Source organism: Mycteria americana, chromosome 7 (assembly GCF_035582795.1).
Source record: "Mycteria americana isolate JAX WOST 10 ecotype Jacksonville Zoo and Gardens chromosome 7, USCA_MyAme_1.0, whole genome shotgun sequence".
Lineage (NCBI taxonomy): Eukaryota > Metazoa > Chordata > Aves > Ciconiiformes > Ciconiidae > Mycteria > Mycteria americana.
Genome location: NC_134371.1, coordinates 29,669,319 through 29,696,083, shown reverse-complemented (window position 1 = coordinate 29,696,083; position 26,765 = coordinate 29,669,319). Strand labels below are relative to the sequence as shown.

Here is a 26,765-nt window from a genome sequence, read left to right as displayed (position 1 = left end):
AGGAACTTGTGTTCAAAAGCTGAGAGAACAGTGGCAGATGTAGCCTAGCATCTCACTGCTCTTGCAGCGTTTTCTAGTCCTCCATGCTTGGTCACCACTGGAGCTATGAGACAAGGCTGAGGGAAGTTCTAGGCTGACAAAAGTACTTTCAAATCTTGCACAGAATTTTCCTGTATGTGTATGAAGTTCATGAATCCGAGTAGGCAAAAATGGTACTATACTGGTAGGAAAGCATCATTTGAGACTTATATTGCATTTTAGCCACATAATGTGGCTTTAAAAAGGACAACTGTCAGTGAAGAAAATAAAAAAATCAAATTAGTCTAAATGTTATTTCATTGCCTTCTCTAAGTGTATGGTTACCTACTTCCACTGAAGCCCTCTCCTTAAAGGTATACATGTTACAGGTGACAATCTGCTAACAGCTCACCCACCTCAAAGCTCAACAGCATTACCAAGAGTTTAAAACAAGTGCTGATGAATGACATTTCTTGCTCCTGCTACTGAACAATTTGCACATGGACTTCTCTACGCACTGGTTTTACATACCTGAAGGTATTACATTTACAGAACAACTACCCAGCAACACAAAGTTAGGGTGAATTTTACTTCTGGGCTTTAAACATTATTCCAGAATACACAGCATAAGTGTTATAGCCTGTTTTCAACCTGTAACTTATACTTGGCAAAACTAAGCAGGAAAAGAAAAAACAAACTTCTTTTTATTTTATTTTTCACTTTTTGAAAGCATTTTACACAGGTTTTGATCTTCAGAATACCTTGGAATCAGTAGAAAAAACTAACTGAACAGTTTGTCTTTACAATAGAAACCTTTCAGGAGTCAAAATTGAGACTAAAAAAATACATGCAAAACATACTCCTTTCAAAACACAACTTGAAACAAAGCACCAAACTACACAAATATGCAGAATGAAACAGCATTTAACATCACAGAAGTAGTCTTCATAAAAGGTGTAAAAGTCACCTATTCACTAGGCACTGTTCACTTGTTTAAACAGAAGAGACAATAAAAATATTGTCCACAAACTTGCAATTTCAACTAGGCTGTAGCTAGAAATTCCTCTACATGTCATGCTTTAATAGCGACCTGAAAGAAAAAACAAAATATATACACTATTAGACTTCCAAGGATTGACAGACTTTTAAGATTTCTAAGTTTACTGCCACCCCTCAAATCTGCATCAAATCTGAGTGCCTTGTGATTTGTATGTGACAAAGTCCAGCAGTCAGTACAGTTCTGCCAGTAAGTTCCTTTGGGTAGAAAACCCTCAATTCCCATCATATGCCCAGGGCTGATCTTTCAGCACACAATGAGAATTTATATTGTAACTGTTCTGTGGTGGCCAGTTTCCCAACGTATCAGTAAAAGCAGTTACACTTGTTTTCATTTGGACACAAAGGGTAAACATGAGAACACAACCTATTCATTCACTCTGTATCGGTTACAAAGGGAGCATGCTAGGAATGCTATTGTGTTTTATTAAATTTCTGCCATCAAAATGCAGCTTTATCTTCCATGCAAATAAGCAATTCAGGGAAAAAAAAGGCACTATTTGAACCTCAGATGAAGTTAACCTCCTCTTTAACAAGTTATGTTGGGAAATTTAGTTTCAGTGTTAGAACGTGCAAGGCTTGGGATCTCGGCCTTGCTGTCATAGAGGTAACCAAACGCTCAGCATACTACAAACTCCTGTTTTTTACAGAGTTTCAGAGAAAGAAATGGTACCTCAGACTTTTTAAACAAGTGGTATTACCTAGTTATTTTTGTGCAAACTAAATATTTGCTCTGTCCTCAAGGTTGCCAGTTGCTCAATGAAACACTGAAGGGAACTGTGGTTCAAAAGAAATAACCACACTGAAGTCCAATAGTCTTTATGGACACAAAACCTCAAAAGAAGTTCAGGCAAAGTGGAAATTTGCTTTTGATACGCAAGCTCCAAGACTACTTACGAGGTGAATAGGATCGAGATCTGGATCGAGATCTGTAGCCCCCTCGGCTGTAATATGGGGATGGTGATCTCCTCCTGTGAAAGAGGGCAACAGAAACAATCCCTTCGTTAGAGCCTGTGGCAGCTGAGTGGCAGCAGCTTTATGTGGATACCTCTAACCCGATCCTGGTATCAAGAGTGTAGTTGGGAAAGCTAACAAGCACATAGAGAGCTGATCAACATTTCTACTGGATAAAGCAAAGATGTGAGTTTTCTTACTACTTTTTATTACCAGGTCAGAGTAATACTACCTTGGACTAATAAGAAAAATATAAGGTCTCTTGCATTCACAATTTGACAAGCGATTTTAGTGTTTCAAGGCAAGAGCATTCCAAACAAGCAGTGTAAGCCAAATCACACCTTAACTTTTAATCCAAATTATTTGTTTTGAGATGAAGAGTTGATTTGAGTAGCAGTCACTGCTACAATCAACCCCACCCCCAAACCCCTCCAATCCAGGCACTCCCAAGTTTTGCATTTCCTTGCCTAGTTCCACTAATCTTCTAATAAAAAAAATAAATCCCCAAACATTCAGGACATTAACTTCTTGGCATAAATCACAAGTTTTTCCTGTGCAAAGCTGCACTAGCCTGTCCCTATACTAACCTTCACCCCTTTACATAGCAATGAGGGAACCTTTGAAATGAATTGCACTGCTCACTGAAGAGCTGCAAGTACTCAGCATCCACCCAGTTTCTGTTAATGTGTTTAAAGATATCCTAGACTTGATTCATAGAATACTAAAAAAATACCATGTATTCCCACTGTTGATCAGACACTGAAAGCTTTCCTATCATACCTGTAAAACTGATCCCTGTCTTGAACAGCTCTCCATCCTCCTCCTCCTCCGCCACCACCACCTCTGTGAATACAAAAGCAGAACGACTTTTGAAAATTTTAAAAATAAACAAAGAGTTCATTGTACAACCAAAAGGCATCATCAAGCATAAAAAAATTATGTGAAGACAAGAAAACATTGATTCCTACATTGGATAATGCTAAATTACTTCACTACATTCTTTTTACGTATTCCTGGAATGAGTTGGCTAAACTCTGTGTCAAGGAACAGTTAAAGAGGACTCATGTTCCAGCTGACCCATATTGTATTTATGATTTCATACTCTCCAACGACCAACAATTTAAGATCAGTACATAGCCCTCACTTTTAAAACCATTTGTATTCTCATATGCTTATCCACTCGAGGCAAGCAATTTTATTTTTTTGAAGTAGCAAGATCAATTCACTGTCCTGAGGAAAAAGTTGATTCCAAGGTCAAGGAAGGGGAAAAAAACAAAACCCCACACCCTTACATTTTAACACTTCACAATCACATGTAAACAAGGGCATTTAAGAACTGTGGTACAACTTCTCCTTATATAGAAGCTGCCTAGAACTGAAACAATACATTATAGTATTTAACAATATTAAATGTTGGGGCTGGTACCTCCACAGATTTAGATACAGCAAAGCATTACCAGGAGATGACTAAATCAAGTTTGGATTATGGAAAAGTCACCGCCACAGATGTCTCACAGCAGCTCAAAAAGGCCATAAATCATATGAAGGACCAAGAACCCCCAAAACACGACACCACACTTTCAATCAGCAGGTCTCTCTTTTTCTTTTTTGGTTATTCTTCAGTTTACAGATACTTTTCCAGACAAGATTAATTTCTCCTTATTGCTGTGGGATGCTTAAAGTTTTAACATGACAATTCCCATCTGAAATTTTATTTCCCTTAAGGCTTCACTGCATACAGGGCAAGGAAGGGAAAAATGCAAAGTAATTGTTACCAATTGATTTTCTAGGGTGGAGTACTAGTATGCCATGCTCTACTGCATCTTTAACAATTCTAACTTTCCCTTCCTCAAGGAAGCACTCATGACATACACAACACTATTCTTCTCTCCCTCAAATGACCAATACCTACTTTCTCATCCTGCAGATATCTAACCTGGGCAGACCATGATATTTTTAAAGTAGCCACACACAAACCATTTGTGGCTTACTTTGACCCTTTCAATATCTGATATGAAAAGACATTATAAAGGTTCTGCAGTGAGCTTTAAAACATTGGGGTGTGGTTTCTTTGGTTGGCCTTTTTTTTTTTTTTAAGATAGGAAATGGAAATCACCCTTGCTGGAATTGTCAATATTCTGAGTATTTCCACCCCAAAGCCCTAGTTCACAAGACACAGGATGGGAGAGCATGTAGGAAGGTCAGAACATCGCCCAGCACATGACTGCCTCAAAGAGCTGGACCGAAGCACGGCTATGAATTCTGATATACTACACTCAGACTAGTACAGTATGTAGTCCATCTTCTCACTAGTCTGCTCTTCCTCATATAATGCATGTACTCTTCTTTATGTTCAGTCACTATCACAGTTTGCAACTATTCTCACTAGCATGCACACAGAACTGACGTAATTGCAACTTCTGGTAACATTTTACAAACATCTGACACCCCATTCACTATCAGAAATGAAAAAGGTTACACTTCCAGCACTAAAGACAGGGTCATGCCATAATCTACACAAGGAATAAATTACATTAAGAACATGCAAGCAACAAACACCACATTTCAAGGACAACCAGTAAACCCTGAATGACCCTTTACGAACGAAAAGGAAATTTGTACTATGAAGAAGTGCAAATAGTGTAGAAAGACCGATAGCATAAAACTCTTAAACACTGCATAGCCCCACATCTTTTGCCAGTCCTTATATGCTTTTGCCATTTTGATAGGTTTACGTCAGAACCCCATACAAAAAATGGAACATGGGAGAAGCAAGCTAGAAGCACCACTTAATGGACTGCTTAGCAGGTTATGTTGCAAGTCTTTTCTGTTCTCCAACGCTTTGGCAAGCTGATTCAGTTAATCTACCCACTAGATTTCAATTCATTATTTTTAGTTCATTAAATGAGACAAGGCTAGGTTAATTATCCCAAGCAAGTTTTTGTACCTTGTGCTCTGAAACAAACTGGAAGTTTGGTCAAAGACCTGCTTTTGGGTCACATCTACCTCCTGTGAAAGCCTATACAGAAGTGCTGGCAAAATGAAAACCAACACATGTTGTTTCTTGTATGCCCAGTATCAACTTCAGATTTTAGCTGCTACATTTCTCAAAAATGTTCAATCCACTGGTGTTTCACGAAAATGGATTGTTAGAGGCAGAGAAGTACCCTAATGACTGCTGACATATGACATATTTCTGACTGCTGACCCTAATGACATATTTCTGCTTCCCAGAAATATGAGCAGAACACTTGTGTCTGTGTTCACTGTTATGATGTAGAGCACCTTGATCCCCTCTGTCCCCAGCAGCACTGAAGCACTGCAGAAGCAAGGCACCCCATTTGAGTGACAACAGCAAGGCATGGAGTGGAGAAATAGATTGGAAGCAACACCAACAGCCCAGGAAGGAGGAAAAAGTGGCTGAAAGTAGTAGGATGGGAAGGAGGAGATAGCTGCCCTCAGTCACTGACAATGACCATACAGCTATCAATATAAGTATAAAGACGGTGTTTTCTTCTACACCTAGAAAGCAACAGAAGACCACACTGAAAACTAAGGTCAGATAATTTATTATTTCCTTTGTCTTTGAGCTATAGTGTGATAATGCAATTTGAATTCATGTATTTCCAAGAATACATGGTTGCCATCAGGGAGCAACCATAAACCCACCCACTGCTGATGCCTTTAAGCTTTGCAAACCACTTAGAAAGTACTACTATAGAATTCTGCAACTGCAGAAACACTTGGTAATTGCAGACAGAAAAAATGAACTTTTATCTCCGTGTCCAACTTAAGTGTCCCAGAAATTGTGAGGATTTCACAGGGCACAAGTCTTGTTGGCAGTCTTAATGCAAAATGCAGAAGACAAACTTGCTCTATCACCAAAACCAATTACATACCAACCACGCTTTCAACAGATTTTGTAACAGCTTTACTAGCCCTCTGACAAGGTATACTGCCACCTGAATATTCACCTCTTTCAGCTAACTACTGTGCTGTCGAACACAGAAGTTTAGACTGAAGACAGACAGAAATAGGAGGTGTGAGTCCAAGTAAAATACACATATCCAACCCAGAGTATGTTAAATCAGCTTTTTTATGCAAATGTCCAATACAGAACAGGTAATGTTCCAATCCCTGATTCCTTATTTTTGGCAACATTTGAGGTGCCATAATTATTAGTAGGGGGTACTGGTGACCACTGAAACTTTCCACTTTCTGTTACTACATTATGCTCAAAATGTAAGTTGGCACTGTAATACCAACTCAAATATTATATCTGCACCTGTATTCCCACCATCTCAATGCTAACAGATGAACCAACAAAAGATTCTTTTAAAATGAGACTATAGAGAACATATATACTTTGTTTTTCAAAACTTAATGCAGATTAAAACACACCATTATGGACTAACTCATGCCACAGGTTAAACATCGAAAGTATTTCTCAATCTGACCAATCTGATTTGTACTGAGCAGTCATTTTGGTAAAGATTTCATAGTAAGATTCCAGAATGACAGCGAGTGCAAAAATATTTTGGTATACATATGTAGGATGAACTTATATAGGTAGAAATGTAGATGAGAAAGCCCAGATTAAAAAGCAGTCGAGTATTACAAACATTGCCTCACCTGTATGATCTGCTGTAATAGTCACGATCATCATACCCTCTATCATACCCTCTATCATAGTAATCTCGTCGTCGTGAGCTGCCACTACAAGTAGTGAAAGAGAATTACATTTAATAAAATATAAAACATTAATATTGTTTGCAGTGCTTTTCAGTAGGTGCACAGTCAGTCAAGTATACACCATTTTAACTGAGTTGTATTATTACATTGTGTCCTCACAGGTGAAATGATTGTGAGGACTCCTACTTTGCCATCAAGTGCAGATGGGAACAGAACTACTTAAATAATTGCTTTTTAAAATGCTTGAACTTTAAGACAGCTACTTTCCTCCTTGGTCTGAAACCTCTTAACCTTTTGATATCACAGGCACATGAGAAATTCCATTCTGTGACAACTCTTCATTCACTTTTAACTCTCAGAAAGCTCCTTTTGGAAGAACTTTCCCATCAAAAAAAATAACCTGTAGTCTCAACACATCAACTACATAACCACCAGTACCATAAGCTGAAAGTCTTGGGAAACAACTGGGAAATTACTTGGGAAAACAGTTTACATTCTTGGCAAATTTAAGTTAAGTGTACTTTGTGGATAGGGCAAACTGTACCACACAGCTGCTCAACTAGTATTTTTTAATTCACTCTTGAAAAAACTTGAGCTTGCAAAAGACATTAATATTTGAAGGTACATAGGACAACTTAAAATAATTTAGAAATTGTCAAAAAATCTTACCGTAGACTTATTTAAATGTTTAGATAGCTCATGTCTGGGCTGCATAACTAAGGAACACACATTTCTGCTCACTGTAATCCAGGCTGACCCTAAATCAGTCCCTGACAAGTGCTATATAAATTAACCCTTCCTCTCTAAAGAGCTGGAAAGATATGCATTAGTACTGATGGCTGTCCACTGTCCACAGGTACTCTTTTTTTTTTTTTTAATAACCACATCAGTGTTAGTACAGCTCTTGTTAAGGAGACTTTTTTGTAAAAAAAAAAAGTAATTAGGCATCAGTGATATCTGTATTTTAGTTTCAACTACTGAAACATCCACATACTGTACAGCACACAAGTCAAAAGCAAGGGAACAGCTTTCAGAACTGTGCATTAATGCAAAAGCCTGATAAACTAGGAAAACCACACAGAATCAGGTCTCTTAGAGGGGATACAGAACAGTTTTTAACAAAACACAAGACAATTAATCCTATCCCATACTACTTTGGAAAAAACCCCACACAGGTAACTTACTAAGTGGGTCTTCCCATATAGATTCCAGGGGTAGGTGTGTGAGGTCTTTTTGTTATGGAGAAGTCTACTCGGATCCTTCTTCCATCCAGCTCCATTCCATTGGCACGTTCCTTTGCCTGAGCAGGGTGATAAAATACAATTAGCTGTAAGTACGAACACAAGTTTCTAACCACCAATTCAAGTATTAAGAGAAGTCCTAAAATGGCTCAGTTAGGATGCACGTCCAAGTTTCATTTATGTCTTATACATAACACTCAACCTAAACTCTAGAACCTCGACATTCTAGGGCAGCTAGATATAAGCTTCAGTAACCACTTAAAATGTGACTTATATTGCATAAAAAGCCTAAAAGGAACATAATTTAACAATTGTTTCAGTACTTCTATTTCTAACACTATTAAGAGAAACCTTTGAACATGCTTATGTAGGGAGATGTAACGACTGCAACATGCAACATGAAGCAAAGCATTTATAAGTTAACAGAAGAGCACTGTTAAGGTTTTTTCCTCCAATACATCCTCAAAACCTATCACAACCTTGAATATAGTAATATGTGAGTCATAAGTAAACCTGAAGTAAAAAAACCCAAACCCATTGTTTTTTTCTGCCAAGTAGCAGGACCCACATCCAAAGCTCCAACCTAACATGGAAGTCTTCGTGCCAAATTTGGAAAAGACGACACTAGAGACTTTAAGTAGTGGAATGTATGCAGAATGCAAGCCTAGTTACAGCCCATAAGCACATTGCTCTCTAAGGGCTGGCCTGAGTGTAGAATTCTATACCTGGTGAGTATAGAATTCCCTGCTCATTCTGTTGCACTTGTAAGCACAAATCCTGTAATTTGTTATATGGTATTGACACTGCTTCAATTTACTGAATCCCTTAGGGTTTCCTGTGGACATTTGCAGGGACCAAGAAGCCACTGTACATTTGCCTGGCCTTTTATTTTCAGAAAAGATTCTCCCCCCCTTCAGACTGAAGCACTAGAAGTCAGCAGAATGCATGTGAGCGCTCCCAAAATGGCAGTCTGGTCCACTCTGAACATGCCTGTTATTAACTGTAAGATCACACGTGGAGTCAGGAAGGAACTCACATCTCATATTTAAAACAGAAAGCCTGTGTTTCTATTTTATTCTCTTGTTGGCATAGTTTGCACTATGGCTAGCCCGAAGTTTGCTTTTGTGAATTACACAACAGCTCAGCCTGCACAGGGACCAGTATTCATGCCTCTCCACTCTCTCCTCTGGTACACAGTAGGTATCTTTTGAACTAAGACTGATATTTATTATGAGGTGCCAAGTATTTTTTAGGCCCTGAGAAGGCAGGGAAGAGAAGATACTGTGGACTAGCTTGCATTATGATTATTTCATATAGTCAAAAGGAATTAATGTCAAAGGTTCCTATACCATTTTAAAGGTCAAACAGTGAGCTTCCCCAGGTTATATCCTGTTACAGAGTATACTTCCCAGCAACTGAGAACACAGCAAACATGCCATACATTCTGTACCGCAACCTACTTCTTTAGCATCCTCAACGTTTTCAAAGTACACAAATGCAAATCCTCTTGAACGCCGAGACTGCTGATCGTACACAATGGAAACATCAGCAATTGGACCATACTTGGAGAAAACTTCTCTCAGATCTCTTTCCGTGGTGTACAGACTCAATCCAAACACGCCAAGACAACAATTTGGGTCAGGATTTGCCTAAAGGAAGGGACAGACAGATACGTGTTAGAATAAAATTGCTTGTATTTGCAGTACAAGGTATTTCACAAGTTGTGACTGTCAGAGTTTCAAGCCAAAACAGCAAAAAAGATACTGCTGAGATTCAGATTGGATTAACTTGCTAATAGACACTATTACAATCAAACCTGCAGATACACAAGCCTTTCACAAAAATACTTTGCATTTCTTACGGTATTGTACAAACTACAGTTACAGTACATAATAGGTACTGTATTTAAAAAGTTTTCCCTCCAAAGGCTAGCTGATGACTGTTGGATGTAGAGAGATATATACACACACAGAGGTGTGGATCACATCTTCATTTGTGTTAGTTATCACTTTTTCCCCCCTACTTTAGCACGAACCACACCACGCCCAGCCACCTGAGCCTGTAAAGCAGCTAAAGGCAAAGTGGTTTGCATGCTCATTTAATAAAGACACCATCAAAACAGCTTTTAATGAAATGTTTTTGTTTTCCAGGCTTTCTAATCAAGAAAAGCATAAATGTTTCTCCCTCCTACTTCTACCCCCATCCTTCCCTGCATACATTCGCTCATTTATTACAGCAGGTATAGTGACAACAGCATGCACTGGTAGCACTTCTAAAGGCATCTGTTAAAAACCAAACAAACAAGACACCCCCACCCCACAATCCTAAGCAAACTTACAAGATTCATGGCTTATCAAAAGCCAAATGACAATTAACAACAATATATTTTAAACAAACCTGAGTGGGAAGCAGAATGTTTTTCTGGAAAACCCCAATTAAGGATTTATTCAGGACTATGTATGAGTCATCTACTTGTATAACAGACATACCCTGTTTCCAATATGACGCCTGCGAGTAGACATGGGTGAATGGCTGTGACTGTGTCGTCGCCGATAATCCCGACTGTAAGACCTACTTCTGGATCTCCTATGAGAGCGGGAACGAGAGCGTGATCTTGTGTAGTGTCTACGGGAACTCCTCCTTGATCTAGATCTGAGGAAAAAAAAGAAAAAGGTACAGTGTTGGGTTTGTTTGGTTTTTTTAACCCTTCAAAACTATGTCAGATATTCACAAACAAAAAGCCCAAATAACCATTTTCTAAAAACCTGCAGTACCACATGATTCAGCTCTAATCAATTTAGTCACTACTCTCAAGGACCATGTGCTAAATCTTTACAATTACATTATTGTAGATGCTCTCAAAGCATTTCTACTGCAGAATAGGAACCTCAACTTCCATTTTAGTTAGCTTTTAATTCCCCAATAGCTTTTAACTTTCTTTAACAAGGCTATCTTGGTTTGACACAGTATAGGCTTAGAATACTCACAGCACTTACAGTAGTATTTAAGTGAAAATAGCTGGGGTGGCTTTCTTTTAAAGACTTAACAGAAAAAAGGAACAGGAGTAAATATGACAACATAAAGCATGCACGATTGCAGAGGTGCACACTTCTGCTTATTCTAGCACTCAGAATAGCACTGCTTTCAGTGACACTGAAAAGCAAATACACTTTTTACACAGTGCATAATTACAAGCAGAGAAGTCTGGCAAATGCCCCTGAAACAGAGCTTAGCACAACTGAAGAAATTAAGCTGTAGTAGGCTTATGTACCTTCTGGTATTTCAACAGTTACTTAACATTAGCTGCTCATGAATATTCACACTTCAAGTGTATTTAGGCAAAGGTGCAACTGCTCACTAATTTCAGCCCAGGTCTCCTCAGAACAGTTCCAGAAATGTATTATGACAGCACTAAGTCTGTGAAGATGAGGTTCTGACACACTTCAATTCTTTCTACTAAACACTCAGCCCTCCCAACACAGACAATCTTAGCTGAAAAGCTGGGCAGGCACTTAAACTGGAATATTACGCCTGAGCTTGGCCTGCTGATGGCAGTCACTGAATAATCCGCATTCCACACAACTACAAAGAAAATTGCTGTAAGGCTAAGAAGTGCAATAAACAGTTTAATATTCAAAGGTTCTTAGTCATAACTTGTTAATCTTCAGACTCTTGTTTGTGTCTTAAATGTCCTTCCTCTATTTTGTGGGAGCCAAGGTAGTCGAGTACTGACCAAGACCATAAGCTACCATTCATTGCACAACTGTGTTTCACATTAACACCACCACTATGCTGGCATGAATGAAGCTCTTAACCTGAACCCATTTTTACTCCTGAGCATTTAACAGCTTCTTCCACAGTCGGGATTTCTCACTAGGTAAGTGTCACCAGACAGCCAAACTGCACGATATACACTGTACATTACGGGCCTCCTTAAAAAAATGCCTTCAATCTCATCAGAAGCGAGCCAGCTAAGTTCTGTCTTTCTCAACCTGAAGCATGTGTACATGTCCAGGAGAAATGACTTCAGCATGTCCCATTACAACACTTCTAACTACGTATTTAGAAAGGATAAATTATTTTTGGCAACAGAAAGTAAAAAGAGAGAACTTCCCTGAGGTGGGGAAGACAGTAAAGAAAGACAGAAATAATAATAATAAAAAGAAGTTGTTCAACACATGTATACAGCCACATTTCAACTGCTGACATAGAAAAAAAAAAAATGAAGGCAAACACAGAACTCATGTTCCAGGTAACAGAATACACTCATTACACTGAACAAGAGCTGGACACTTCTAAACCAGGCAATCCATTATGCAAGAGAACAAGGCTTATTTTAAATAGGCACTGCTTATATTGCTGCCTTGAATGTCATACTGCCATTGTTCTCCTTTGCTGCAAAGCCACTGCAGCTGAAAACTCTATTCCTTCATTAAGAGTTGTTTAGACTTCACAGAGTCAGCCAAAGATAACAAGCTTGCTAAGCTGCTGATGAAAACTTCAATAAAAGCAGATTTTTAAATCAAGTATATCCACACCCCAACTGATAAATACACCAGGATACAGATTTGTTCCCAAATCAAAGTTTAATTTTTAAAGCTGGTAACTCCAAAATACATTTGCAACAGAAACTACCAAATATATGAAAGTTCTCAGAAGGTTATTTCTCTGGTGAGAGCCAGAGTTAGATGACCTGCTCATGATCACATCCAGACATGTGACGGCACTGAAAAGAGATATAAGTATGTTGGTTCTAAATATGTGCCTTGACACAATTCTGCCCAAATCTGCTAATGAACACACTGCAATATAATTCCAGTATTTCCAGCCATAGGCATTTTCAAGACAGCTGTTAAATGCTCAGGAAGCTGTGGTAGTCATAAGCTTCTACTTTTGCTCATCAAAAAGTAAAGTCAGTTGCCAGGGTATTATTTAAAGGGTGACTTCTTGTTAAAGTAAATGATTTGCCAGGTCTCTCGTAAATTCTAGATCTTGTATTTGCTTCTTCCAGCACTTTATACACTTTGTGATTGCATTCTCACACAGTATTATGGTTATTCTGCAAGTGAGAAACACAGTGCTTTAAAGAGTATGGAATCCCCATGTGTTATGGATTAAGGTGCAGAAGGACATGCTGGGCTGGGTCCTGACTTGCTTGTTATTTTAAAATTAAAAGGTTCCCCAAAGGTGGTGTGCAGTCTCCATCCTCTGAGGTTTTCAAAACCCAAATGGATAAAGCCCTGAGAACATGGTCTGAGCCCAGAGCTGATTCTGCCTTGAGCAGGATTTTGGACTGGACCCTTCCTGAGTTGTCCTACGAATCTCACTACTAGCAATTCCAGAGATCACTCCAATTTCATACTCTATAAAGTGGTATTACTTTACCAACTATTTATTCAATTAATTAGACATATTTGTTCTTGCACTAGAGGGATTGCCAAGTGCATGATTGTGACTGTGCCTGAAGTACACAGAAAAAAACCCAAGCCCATTCCTCTGCTGTCAAAATTTCCCAAGTATTCCCCTTCTCACAAAAGCCTTTCAAACTGATCACTTTGATCTTGCAAGACCTAAACACAGTATTTGATAGTTTTCCATCATGCGTGATTGCTAATAGCACAATGTCTTCCAGAGTTGTCATCCTTCCACCAGCCTGACACCCAGGCTTTAGCAAGCCTAATTCATTGCTTATACACATAAAAAGTATATTGCAAACAGCTCAACTGGAAACCCCACTGCTGAAACCCACATTTTTTAACCTGAATGCTTACAAATGAGTAAAGGAACTTAACAGATCCATTTCCGTAGTCAGCACTCAATTATCTAGACTCTTAAGACAATAACATCATTCAACCATTTACAGGGGTTTTTGCCTCTATTCATTCCTTATTAAATATGTACCTCTTACATGACACACCTGGTAAAGCCAATGTAAAGTGGCTAACAGTGACTTTTATAGTCTTATTTTTAGACTATCAGCATATTTTGTCTCAGTTACATCTGTTAACAGCCTCAAGAGGAATTCTGTCACTGCGCACAGCCTGTTTAGCAGATGAATATAAGGATAGGTAATGCAGTGCAAAAGGCCTTTTCACAGTGTACATTTGTATCGCCACGTACAAATACAATAAGCAAGCTACTTTCTCCACAACTTTTGAGAGCTTGGAAAGCTGTCTAATCTTTAAAGCTTTCCAGCCTGTTAATTTTCAAGTTACATTAATATATACTTAAAAGGTCAGACAGATGTCTGTTGAAATTCACATTTATATGTACTGCTTCTTTTTCATGGAATATACCATTAACTACTCCAGAAACATCACTGCTTCCAGTAAGAAAACGTAATACATTAATGCTACCTAAAATGGAAAATCTGCTGATGCATGTATTTCTTTTAATGCACAGAAAAAGTAACATCTAGAGTTCCTAATGCTTCATGCTCAGAAACTAGCCATTATTCTAAGACTTAAAAGGCAGGCCACCTCCAAACTGTATCAGCAGAGATACAAGTCTACGTAGCCAACTACCTCTTAGAAAAAGCTGCAAAAAGCTCCAATTTGATAGTTTAACTTTTCAAATCCTGAAACCAGACATGCCCCTTTGTATTGAATGTCCACAGATCACCAGTTATCTCTGGAAACAGAATGGGGCTACCTTGGACTTCAGTTCACCTCCGACATAATCATCTGACTTGTGAAGAGGAGGAAGAGGTAAAAGAAATAAACTCACCTGGATTCAGACCTGGATCTAGATTTTGACCTGGAACGCCTGGAATCCTCCTTAGATCGAGATCTTGCAGGGGTGTGTCTCCCCGACTTGCCAGACCCATGAGCACTTCCGCTTCTGGAAGCAGAACGGGATTCCTGCACGCAGATATTGAAAGCCTAATTTGTACACAATTTCTCATTTACCTAAGGTCTGTAAACAAGCTCCAGTGAAATAAATGGTAAAAATTCATATCTATGTGTCCAGGCAGTTGGCATTAGAACTGCCTAGATTTTTAAGAAGGTTGTTTTTTTTTTTTCTTTCCCTGGTAGACACTTCTTTACCCTGCATATACTTTTGCTATTAAACAGATAATGCATGCATGTTTAGCAAAATATACAGGGACACATAAACAGACTAGTAATTACTTAGCGTAGTGCTTTCAGATTCCAGATTACTTCTTATCTTAACTTCATTTTTATTCCTTTTCTTCATTCTTCCGTTTCAAATTCTGACTTCTTTCATCTTCCCCACTTCACACAAATTGCTCAATATTCTACAAGTGGGACTTCTGGTCTGATAATTAGCATGCATTCACTTTCTTTTTTTTCAAATTTCAGCTTCACTTATTCCTGAGCTTCAAATAATTCTCATTTATAAAACTTGTCAAATGGCGACTTCCGCATTTTCCTTCTTCAACATTAACCTTAATAGAAAAAGAACAGGATGAAGAATATTTTAAAACTCCAGGATAAAATCTAGTGCCAAAACTGAAACTAGAAAAAAAAAATGTTTTGTGGACTTTTACTATATATGCAGTTCAAGAATTGAATCTACCAAATGCCCTACTATTTTATAAACAGATTCAGTCAATTCAGTTTAACTTAATACTAAGCAACTGAATTTGCTATTTATGCCTATATTTAATAGCAAATGCACAGTGAATCAACTGAGTATCTACTAATGAATTCTAGCGTTAGGAAACTCAAAATACTTTGCACTGTCAGCCACATACTTCGACAAAATCAACAAGAAGTGACTTAAATAAGGTCCCTGCTGCGGCCAGAGACAACTGACTGATGTGCTTTTTGAATGCAGACAGCACAACGCGGTTGGTCCTTCAATGAAGTACAATCATGTTACTTTTGGGGACATTCTTGCAGTTTAGAAGGCCTAGTTTGAAGGTTTATGAGCACACTCACACCTACTCTACCTGCGCAAGTGGGGTTACATATGCAGGCTTCAGGCTTCTAAGTAAATCATAATTTTCCACCAACCAAAAATGTAATTCTGTGCAAAACACTCAAGCACTGTTCTGGAATAATACCCCACCTACTCTATTATTTACTTGTAATCTTTTTTGGTAATGACATAACCTAATTAGCATTTTCAACTTCCATATATTTTTAAATCAGTATAATGCTTAACTTCAGTCACATGGCTTAAACGCCTTGTTTGAACACACTAGAAGGTATTATTTGTTTCAAGATGTTAGAAAAAAATTTAAATTCAGCAGAATTCTATTTTTTCCTAAAAGCAAACAATTCGAAGTTTTGTGTCAATTCTGATAAAGAATGCTCACTAACAACACCAGAGTACCAGATTTTTCTCAAAAATAACTTGTTTTCTCTTTGTAACATCTCAAACACAGACACTCAATGGGCATTCTATACTAAGCATTCAGAAATTAATTTGCTAAACCAAAATTCAATTGTGCTTAAACCACTTCCATACAACTTAAAACAAAGTTTAGCTATTTACACTTGCCTACCATACAATACTGGGGGGACAGGGTGAGACACAACTTGCAGGATAAAGCAGATTTTCAATTAATACCAAGAGCAACAGAAATAAAGCAAAGTTGATCAAGGCCATATTCTTCTCTGTCAGAGTGTTTAAGGAGGTGTTCTAAACTACAGCCACCTCGTATACTAACCCTGCAAAGGACAGTGCAAATATTGAGAACTAATTTAAGTTAAAAAAACCCAAATATAACCTAAACCCATTACTACCTTCAAAAGAAAACAATCCATGGAGATGAGTTCTGAGTTAGTGTATTAATTTCACCACAAGAATTCTTCAACTCTTTTTAAAAGAGTTAGACAAAGCAAGATTGAAGAAGGGATAAAAACCAAAACTAAGGCTGTTCTTCATTTGAGGAAAAATCCTTCTGTTCACAAAACATAATCCTCTCAACAGATTCAGGCTAGACAGGAGCCATGTCCAAATACAGGTAGTCTAATATGGAAAAGGACACAAGAAATGCACGATGGGAGGGAAGCAGCAGGGAGGATCTTGACCATAAACATACCCCATAACCTTTTTAGAGGTTTTAGAAGTCAATAAGCTTTGAAGAAATCAGCAGAGAAAGGGTATTAGCATAAGTAAATAATGGAAGTCTTCACCTATTTGATACATTTCTTTGCTATATTATATTAAGATTGATGTGGAAACTGGAAACCTAGGACCTGAGAAGAAACTTAGGAAGAAAAAACCTTAAGACAACTCTAAATCAGAAAATTAAACAGCTAGCTTATTTTCATCCAGCTCCTTTGGACTTTACAACACTTCCCAGTTTTTAAACATCCACATTTTGTTTCCAGATCATCCTTCTTCAAAACCTTTATCTTCAATCTACCACATTTTACAGGATTATGCCACTTCTTTATTACTTCCAGCTTCAAAGGAATTCATTACACCTCACCTGCTCCAGATATTACTAAGACTGGTAATAACCCCTAAAATTTCAAAGCGGTTACCCTCCGCACCCCAACCCCCAGGAAATCCTCCACACCCAAAATGTCAAACACCAGGAGCCTGCAGCACTCCAAACTCAGTTTACACCCCATTATACTGACACCCATTGAGGGTTCACACAGTCACTCCCACAGCTCACATAAATTGGAGAGTTTCTACTATCTGGTTTTGTTGTTGTTAGTAAATTTTCTTTTCCTACTTTTTGCTCCTTCACTTTGTGAAGTTTTTTAAAAATGCCAAAGTAGGCTCCTGTCATAACGTGGAAGAAGAGAAAAGAAACAGCCTTCTTTATCCTACCCATATTCCAACACTGTTGATAAGCAGATCAAGACTGGTGCTCACTATTAAATAACTGTTTTTCTCTAACCTTGAATTTGTGAAGTGTAGATTTTAAAAACCACCAGATCCCTTGATCTTTACCAACAGGTCTTCCCCTTCATCAGGCATTACTGGAATTCAGATGGAAGCCCTGCAGTCCAGGCTTGTGGTTTCTAAATTATTCCTTCCGTGCTTTTAAGCATATTAAAAACAATGTGTAATACTGTAAGGATGATATTTTTAACACCTCTAAGCACATTCATAAAGATGCATTACAGCCGTCTACTCCATAATCAGGGAATGTCACAACAGGAGGATTATTTTGGGGGCAGTAGACAGAAAAGCTTGCTTACTTATATTATTACATTATTATACTTAATGTAAGATACAGTCAAATAAAATTATCAGCATTTTTAAAATCCTAAATCCCTATAAACTTACATATTTCCATTTGTTTTCCTAAGGAAAGGGGCAGCCTCACTTTACACATTATCAAATCTGCAGTCAGATTTAGTCAAGGTGTAACTGTGCTAACTTCACATTCCTTCAGCCTCTCTACTACTGAATTTAGCAATTGATCCAACAGAAAAATAACAGCTTTTGCCTCTTTTCCCTCTGAAACACATGATCACCAGATCACATCACTGCTGGGGGGCTGGGAATCCACTCAAAGGGAAAGCAGAACAACCCCTTTCCACAACAGTTTCCAAACTCCACCAAAAAAAAAAAAAAGGACAAGAATGTGTTTTGAAAAATCAAGCTAACAGACCACAGAAGCCCAGCTTCCTCCCACCACCTCTGCCCCTCGTGCTGACCCTGTGGGCTCATTCAGTGCACCAAGGTGGCAGGAAACTAATCCATCAGCAAAAAGCAAATTATTTTCTGACAGCTTAGGGTACTGAATGAGCCCACCAAGAAGTCAGATCAAGTGCCAGCTGATGACAGAGGAATACAGAGAAAGACCTATCCTTTTGGTGACATCAAGCTATCAGATTGTTTCTAACCTTCTCAAACTGCTTCCTTAGACCTTCTTCCACAACTTAGCAGTAAAATCAGCATTCTTGAAAATACATGTTAAGTACCTTGTAAGTAGATCTATAAATTGAGCAGTTACACCATTCAAGTTACTCTGATAAAAAAACCTAACAAAAAACCTGACTACCATATTAAACAGTTTCTGATCAGACACATACCAAGTAATCAGTATCAGTATTAACTAATTCACAGGATGAGACTCACTATTTTTTCCTTTAACTAGTCTTCTTTCCAACCCTTCCATGCCTGAATTACATGCACTTCAGTGAGCACAATTTCAATGAATGAAAACAAAATAAAAGCAACTTGGAAAAACATGGCAATTATTACACCACACTGACAGTATTTGAAATATATTCCAGTATTTGAAGTATTGGTAGCATTTAATAATTTGTAGTCTCTTCAGTTAAAAAAAGCTTCCAGAGTTTAATCCCACTGTGCAGTATTAGCTGTAAAACAGAATCTGACTGGGGATTTTTTTTCTTCTTTTCTTTTTAAACTGTGACATAAGCCAGTTTAAGTTTGTGTTGCTGCTGAAAGAGCAAGTCCCATTACTTGCAAAAGCACCTGGTATTTCTTCTTCATCCCCAATGCTGACATTAGGACTCGTGACTAATCAAGTCAAGCCTGCAAACCAATGCAGCTGGAAACAGAACCAGAAAAAAAATTTCAGCTGATTTAATTCCCAGATCTGACTGACTATACAAACACTAGTACAAGGGAGAACACAGGAACACATTTTCAGGAGCACAATTCTTGTTGGCAGCATGGACTTGGAACAGCTTAACAGACACTTGTAAATTCATATCCTAGATTATTTATCCAAACACTGTTTCTACCCTGCAGAGACTTTGACGCTTCCAGCTTGAAAAAGTAGAAAGCCATTGACTTGGTAAAATAAAAGCCCTAACTAAGCAAAAAATACAATAAATAACACCGGCAACAGCATTTAGAAAAGCTACTCCCTGACCTAGTCTGAAATAGCAGGCTTGTAGCTCTATGGTTTTATCTTTTAGTTTTACAGACACATACATTGCATACAACTTAACTATTTACAATTCACAAAAGTTCAGACAGAACCCATTTTAAGCCTTGGTGAAGACTGCCTGCACATGATTTTTTTTTTTTAATAGAAGTACAGAAAATATAAAATAGAAAAGCAGGTGGACCAGCAATTGCTGTCCTATCATACCCTGCACAATTACATTTCAAAAAGACTTTGCTATAAAGGTTTTAACATTTCCACTCATTCCGATTGAAAATACAATGCAGGTTACCCTGGCAAACTTTAGTAAAGTTAGGCTACCATCTTAAACTGGTTTTCAGTCTGACTTGCACAACAGCAACTAAATCAACTTTAAAAACTAACACACAGAAATCCACCTTGAGCAAGGCAGAAGTAATACTCCCTCACTAAAAATATACCAGTTGCAACAGTGACATGAAGGCACCAATGAAAAGATAATACTGGGGGTGGTAGGAATCTATTCTTTAATCCCTATCTTTCAGCATTCATTTCCATCTAGCACTTTTAGCTTCCTGGAGAACAAATTTTTCTAACCTAACCTAACCTACCCTGAAGTAGAAACACTCATACTATTAAAGCTTATTATAGTGAACCTGAATAAGAAAAGGCCATATTCAAAGAAAGACACTGCGAGACATTGCAATTTTATGCTCAGAATTATGACATTCTCTTTAAGGTTTTTTTTGCCACTTCCAGCGAAGGTTTAAAATTTAAACTACTTATAACCTCCCACAACTCCCTCTGATGCTGCAATTAGTTATAAAGTTAGACTGATGCTGAAAAAAACCCAAAACACAGTATTGACCCCTGCGCTGCACTTGTCTGTTGCAGTAAAAATTAAAGACCTCAAAGGAAAACAAGACAGATTCACCAAAGAAAAACCAACTATAGGTAACCTGTATTGCAGATGTACATCACAAATGTGAAGCTTAGCAAGTCATGTACTGCGATATTAGTAAAATTCCATCCAGACAGTAACATCTTGCAGTAACTATGTAGTTTAAGAGAACACCTTCTGCAGGTTTCACAAAGCAAGGATATTTATTGCCCTAGCACTGAGTGCGTTCAGTTTGAGGTTTAACCCTTCGACTACTGCTATCACATTTAAAATAAATTAGAGACTAAGCCACCTAGATGCAAGGCTGCAACTACATCAAGAAGCAGAGTTAATATTTTACAAGCAAGCGCGAGGAGCAACAACTCGGAGCTCAATTTAAAAAGCAATTCACCAGAAGTGAACTACAATGCAGTTTTGCAGAAAGTATAACAAAGGCTCAGACTACTACCGGCTCGGGATTTTCCTTCCCTGCCCAGACGTTACCTAACAGGGCCGGGGGACGGAAGACGAGGCACCACGGCACCAGCCGAGACCGCCGCAGCCCGGCTGCGAGCTCGAAGGGGGCTGAAGGGCCGTGCGTCCCCAGCGCTGCTGCAAGAGGCACGGGGGACCAAAGCCGGCCGCCCCCTGCCCGCCCGCCGGCCCCGCCACAGTCCGTGCCCCGCACCCTTTCGGGCAGCCCCCCCACGCTCGGGTGGGAGACAAGGCAGCCTCACTGGGGACAGACGCGCCGGCGGGGGCGCAGCTGCAGGGCCCGAGACACGCAGCCCCGCCGCCCTCGGCCATTTTGTCCCTCTCCGGCGCGCCCGGTCACCAGCCCAAGATGGCGCCGGGCAGACTCACCATGAAGCGCGCCGGCGGGCGGGCAGCTAGAGCGTCCCCGCCGCGCACCCCCACCGTCTTCCCGGCCAGGCCAGCCGCCATCTTCCCCCCGCCAAGCCGCGGCCCCGCCGAGCCTCCCGCGCGTCCACCGGGGCCTCCTCACCTGCCGCGCCATGGCGGCGCCTCCCGCGGCGGCTCCGCCACCCGCTCCGCCCAGGCCGCGGGACGGGGACACGGGGGCGGGGGCGCCGCCCGGAGAGGGACGGAGGAGGCGGGGGGGGGGGGGGGACCGGCCGGGCAGCACACTCAAGCTCCGTGTATTACCCGCTCGCCGTAGTTCTGCTCCCCGCTGTCGCTCATCGTCCCGCCGCACCGCCAACCCGACCGTCGCCAGCGCTCTCCGCAGAGGAAGTGACGCGCCCCGCGCACGCGCGCCAGGCCCCGCCCCCGCGCTGCCGGCCGTGAGGCGCCAGGCCCCGCCCCCTCCGCCCGGGAGGTGAAGGCCCCGCCCCCCGGCTGGCCCTGAGGTGAGGCTCCGCCCCCCTGGGGGAGACTGCGGCCAAGGCCAGGATCTCTTTCCACCCGGGCCTCGCCCTCCACAGGCCGCGCGGGCCATGGAAACGGTTAAAAAAAGTTACTGTGATTGCAAGGGTCTTTCCTGGAGGAAATGCCCAAGAGTTGGAAAGCATTAGTTTAGTGCCGGTCGGGATTGAAGACGGATATTTCTAAAATACCCACGTGAGGGCAGCATAGCATCACTGAACAGTCATTTTTGCTCAGTCCTTGAATTGTTTGTTCGTAAGACACGTCGCACTGCGTCTACGAGGAGCGACACAAACACCTTTTCTCTCCATCACAGGCACTCCGGTTGTGACCGACTGTTGTCACACGTATTTGTTTTATTTCACCCTGGCAGGACAAGCAGCACGAGTAAAGCACCATCATCCCCAAAGGGTCAACGCAGCTCCGGCTGTGCAGATATTAAACAAGGACACCCGAATGGAGTGGACTGCCATGACTTGAAATACACCCCTTCAGTTTAAGCAAAATACCGACTTATTCAATGCTCTTGAAACCATGGCACTGCACAAGGGTTGAAGTCCAGAGACAGAAGGAGTCATCACACCTGGTCGGCACATCCCAGTGCACTTGTTACCCTGCGTGCTGCCGCTGAAGGATGCGATCCCACTCCACGACTGCTCCCTTAACTATCTGACATGCCAGCAGCCAAGAATTATTCTTCTTCACTTAAATGCATTTTCTGTATAGTGAGAGTTGGGATAAAGCTCTACACACCCCTGCAAATTGTGCTGTTAAACGAGCAGCGAGGCAGAGAGCTGAACAGCTCAGTACTTCTTTTAACTGTGGATTTTTTGCTGCTGAGGTTATTCCCAGCGCCATTTGCCACACAGATTTAAAAGGTGGCAGCAACGTGCTCGAGCAGTAAAACTGAAAACGCCAGACGACAGGCTGATGGCAAACTGCAAAGTGAAGACAGCAATTTGACTGACAGCTTTAAACGCCGGTGAGCTCTGATGTGTGGAGAGCAGCTCCAGCACTGCAGATTTCCAGGTGATGACTCCTGAAACGCCCGGGGATACTCCAGCTCCATTTCTATTAGCTTTGACACTCATGAGAAGAGACAAGCTGGAGGCTGCTTGGCTGCCTTCCTTCTCCCTCCCAGCCCCAGAACACAAACATGAATTTATTAACCAAAGAGGAAGGTGAAGAGTATTTTTGCAGCTTTTGCTGATTTAAAGATACCACAGCTTTTTTTAATGCCACTTTTCAATGGTTTCATCTCAATGCTTTGCTGGCATTATAGCACAGTTAGTGATACACTGTGCTGTATAAAGTCCTAAGCAAGGGTGGAAGGATATAGTCACAGAAAGCACCATTGTGTTTATTGAATCACTGAGAACTGAAGTTCAGGAAACTCAGTTTTCCCTGTATGCTGCTTGTAACAGAAGGGGGAGAAGGAGCATCCTGTACTGACAGGGCAGGGAAAGACATTTGACATGAGCTGTCAAAGCTGGCTAATATTCAGGAGCATAACATCGAAGTTCTGGGTTGTCTTTAGAAACCGTAACACTCACCCAAAATGTGTGGCAGAGAGTTTTGACTGAAAGCACCTGAACTCTACAGGGAATCTCCTTTGGTTTGCTTTTGTTGCAGAAAGTTTACCGGCCGTTTGTTTTCCAGCCCTTGGTCTATATTTATAAAGCTAGGCAGTCCTCGACCCTCAGAGAGGGTCCTGTGATTGTAAAAGCCAAATCTCTCCCCTCAACACCTGCTGCAGAACCAGGCATTGACCCACAGGGTCTGGCCAGCCCTCCTTGAGATCTTCACCAGGGGGGCTGAGGAGACACCGCTGGGGATAAATCAGCTGGAGTTTGCCAAGGGCGAGGGCCTCCTGCAGCTCCCCTGTCCCAGTGGCAGCAGGCACCCCAACACTCCTGAAAATGCTCTGAGCAGGAGAACAGGGCACAAAGGAAAAGGGACAGCCGATCAGAGAGCACTCTGATCCTTTCTATTCACATTTAAACTTGGTCAACCAAGAGCTACCTAAGCAAACCTACCTTTCAGCAAATATCTGAGCCCACTGTTATCGGCCTCTGCAACAGTGACGCAGATGTGTGAGATGATCCCAAGAAGATTATCTCCCTGCTCCTAGAGGCACCCAGAGATGCAGCCCTTCTTTTCCCTTTGCGCGGGGAGTGCAACTGGATTTAAGAGATGTTTTCTGATTTGCTTGGGCCGTTTCCAGCTTGCATTTCTATGACGTGAATATGCATTTGTGGGACTCCTGACCATGTTCTCCATGGTCATGTTTATAAATGTCCATGTTTATAAAATCTGACATTCCAGTCAGATTTTATAAAAGCCACTTGTGCAGTTAAAGTAGCAGTCTGTCTCACACATGCTATGTCATCTTCAGGTGCAACTCATTCCTCAGAAGAGACCCACCAAAATCTACAAACAGCTGAGATTGTGCACTCTGGTTTCAGAGCATTCTTAGACATGACTCGGGTTCAAGCAGTGACTGTCTTCTCTGTGCTCATTTCCATCTGCTCTTTCAGCGGCAAGGTGAGCCGGTGCTCAGGGAAAAAGGTTATTCTTAGGATCAGTTCTCCAATCCCCTGCCAGCGAAGAGCTGCACAAGTGCTTGGTCTGGCACAGTTCTGGGTAGCACACAGCCAGGAAGAAGGGGTGCAGTGAGGTGGTGGTGGGAGCTCACACCCGCACTGCCACTGAAAAGCTGTTTGAGAAACTGGACCATCACCCTTGGCAGCAGAGCTGTCTAATGTCAGTTCACTAATAATTTTTGAGCTGGCTCACCCCTTAATGTGGTTTCTGTGTGCTCTACTAAGTGTGCTGGTGTGCTGTGCAGGGGCAAGAAGAGGCGGAGGGGGAGCAGGGAGCTGTCAGGTTGGCTCTGCAGCTGCAGACATCTTGAATCAGAGTGCGCCGCTGGGAAAAAAAAAATATTTTCAAAACTTGCAGAAGTGCAGATCTTTTCATAGGCTGCAATTCAGTAAGCAAATGCCAAAGAATTAGCAGCCCCTGAGTGAGCGTTGCTATTTGCCTTTTACATCATAAAGATCCATTTGTCAAAATAATAATTTTTCTTCATCTTGCATTACTCATGGGAGTGGATTTTTCCTTTACTTGAATTACATATGATATCTGTTAGTCATTCGAAGCTGATCATAGGCGGTTCATCGTTCTTGCTCAGCAGCTTTAAACAGCACAGGATAAAAACCTTTCATTTTCAACATGTTTTACAAGAGCTACTGCATTTGTACTGTGCCCAGCGTGTACAAATTCCATTAGCATGTAATTTGCTAATTTGGTACGACAGCTGATCAGGAACAGAAAAATACTGATAAAAACATATCAAATGTATCAGGTGACTTTCATTCCATCAATCCTGAAAAGAAACTGTGTTGGTGGAATTATAAAAAAATATTCAAATGCACTTGAAATCAGGAATTTAAGGAACTTCCACCTTTGTTTTTTTCATTTTTTCCTTTGTTTATTATCTGTTGAAAAAAACCCCTGAAAATACTAACACCAAAAAGTCAAACTCAATCAGCACAGATATGGCTAATGCAAACAGCAGCAGTCCAAACAACGCCAAGCCCACCTTACTGCAGCAGCAGTGAGACCTATGGATGGACTTTAGTACTTTGCCCAGCTGGGGAACAGCCAAAAGGTTACCACCAAGAGATGATTTTGAAGCAACAAGGGCAGCCCAGTCTGCTCCAGAGATCTGAGCAGTGTAGACATGAGCCACTCTGCTCCACTCAGGATCAATTTTGGGGATGATACGTAATTCCGGCTGCTGGACAGAGTGAAAGTGCTGTTCTGGGAGCTATTACAGCAGCTCCTTGCCACAAACGGGTGTTTTCTACTCAGGACTTTTCACTTACTCTTTGTTCTTCATCTTTAATCTTCACTTAAATGTTCTTAATCTTCACTTAATCTTTGTTCTTGCATGACACTGACCTCCTAATGGGGGATGTGAGGAAGGAGCGGGATTGAGAGGTAAAACAAGCGGGCTGCAAGGGACATTTCCCCTGCAAAGTGACGTTGTCCTTGGCAGATCCGGGTGGAGAAGACAGTGCTGGTTAAACTCCCTTTACCTCCTTGTACCTCCTTGTGCTCTTCTCCAGGTCCTTTTTAAAATGTAATTTTAAAACCTACCAGGTTTGCCCCTTGGTTGTGACTTCAAAATCTAGAGTATTATGTGTGGCTGTAGTGCTGGTGCTGTAATCCACCCATGTCTGCAATGATCAATAAACCCTTTTGAAGGATTTCTCTGCTTTTTTCCCTTTTCTCTCTTCCCCAATACCTGCTATTTTATCCACCCCCCTTGCAGTAAGTTGACTGCAGTCAGTTCACTACAGCTCCTGCTGTGTTTTGGTTCCCTTTGCTCTGCTTTGCTAATTCTGTGGGGTTTTCCCTTCAGAAAGGAGGAAAGCAAGAGGGAGCTTTCTGACCCACCTTGAGTCTAATGTTCTGCCCTTTTTGCATGTTTTTTGGTCTCTTTATAAGGAAGGGACATATCACCCTGTTCCCTTCAGGCTCCTTCCTGTGAATCTCACAGCATCGCACGCTCTGCAGAAAGAAGTGTAATATTTTACTTTGATTATACACAAATCAAAAGGATCCCAATTCCCATGTAAATGTATTCATATGATGTGTATTATTGACAAAAGGAACTGATAATAACCATCTCTGCAGAGCGCTGTGAGCAGTAGAAATTGCAGATGCTCCTTATTCTGGCATTTCAGCTGTAAAC

General features: G+C 40.8%; 1 protein-coding gene across 2 annotated transcripts; it reads right to left on the bottom strand.

Annotated features, from left to right (window-relative positions):
• Positions 1-697: 697 nt before the first annotated feature.
• On the bottom strand, positions 698-21,871 carry TRA2B (transformer 2 beta homolog). Of its 2 annotated transcripts, XM_075507639.1 has the most exons (9): positions 21,785-21,871; positions 14,688-14,821; positions 10,451-10,613; positions 9,422-9,610; positions 7,905-8,020; positions 6,661-6,744; positions 2,809-2,871; positions 1,972-2,045; positions 698-1,108 (listed from the first exon to the last, which is right to left on the bottom strand). In XM_075507639.1, exons 1-9 carry the CDS (start codon positions 21,818-21,820, stop codon positions 1,098-1,100), a joined length of 870 nt encoding a protein of 289 aa, XP_075363754.1. In that variant the 5' UTR covers positions 21,821-21,871; the 3' UTR covers positions 698-1,097. The 2 variants fall into 2 exon arrangements, with proteins under 2 accessions (XP_075363754.1, XP_075363755.1); XM_075507640.1 differs by lacking the exon at positions 698-1,108 and having other exon boundaries at positions 1,964-2,045.
• Between the last annotated feature and the right edge of the window lie 4,894 nt (positions 21,872-26,765).

What these genes read in the sequence shown, in the direction of transcription:
- TRA2B (XM_075507639.1), bottom strand. Translation starts at nt 21,820, where the DNA reads ATGAGCGACAGCGGGGAGCAGAACTACGGCGAGCGG. An exon ending in TATATGGGAAGACCCACTTA is followed by an intron (nt 6,745 to 7,904) that starts GTAAGTTACCTG and finishes CACTACTTGTAG; the next exon opens with TGGCAGCTCACGACGACGAG. An exon ending in TATTACAGCAGATCATACAG is followed by an intron (nt 2,872 to 6,660) that starts GTGAGGCAATGT and finishes TTGTATTCACAG; the next exon opens with AGGTGGTGGTGGCGGAGGAG.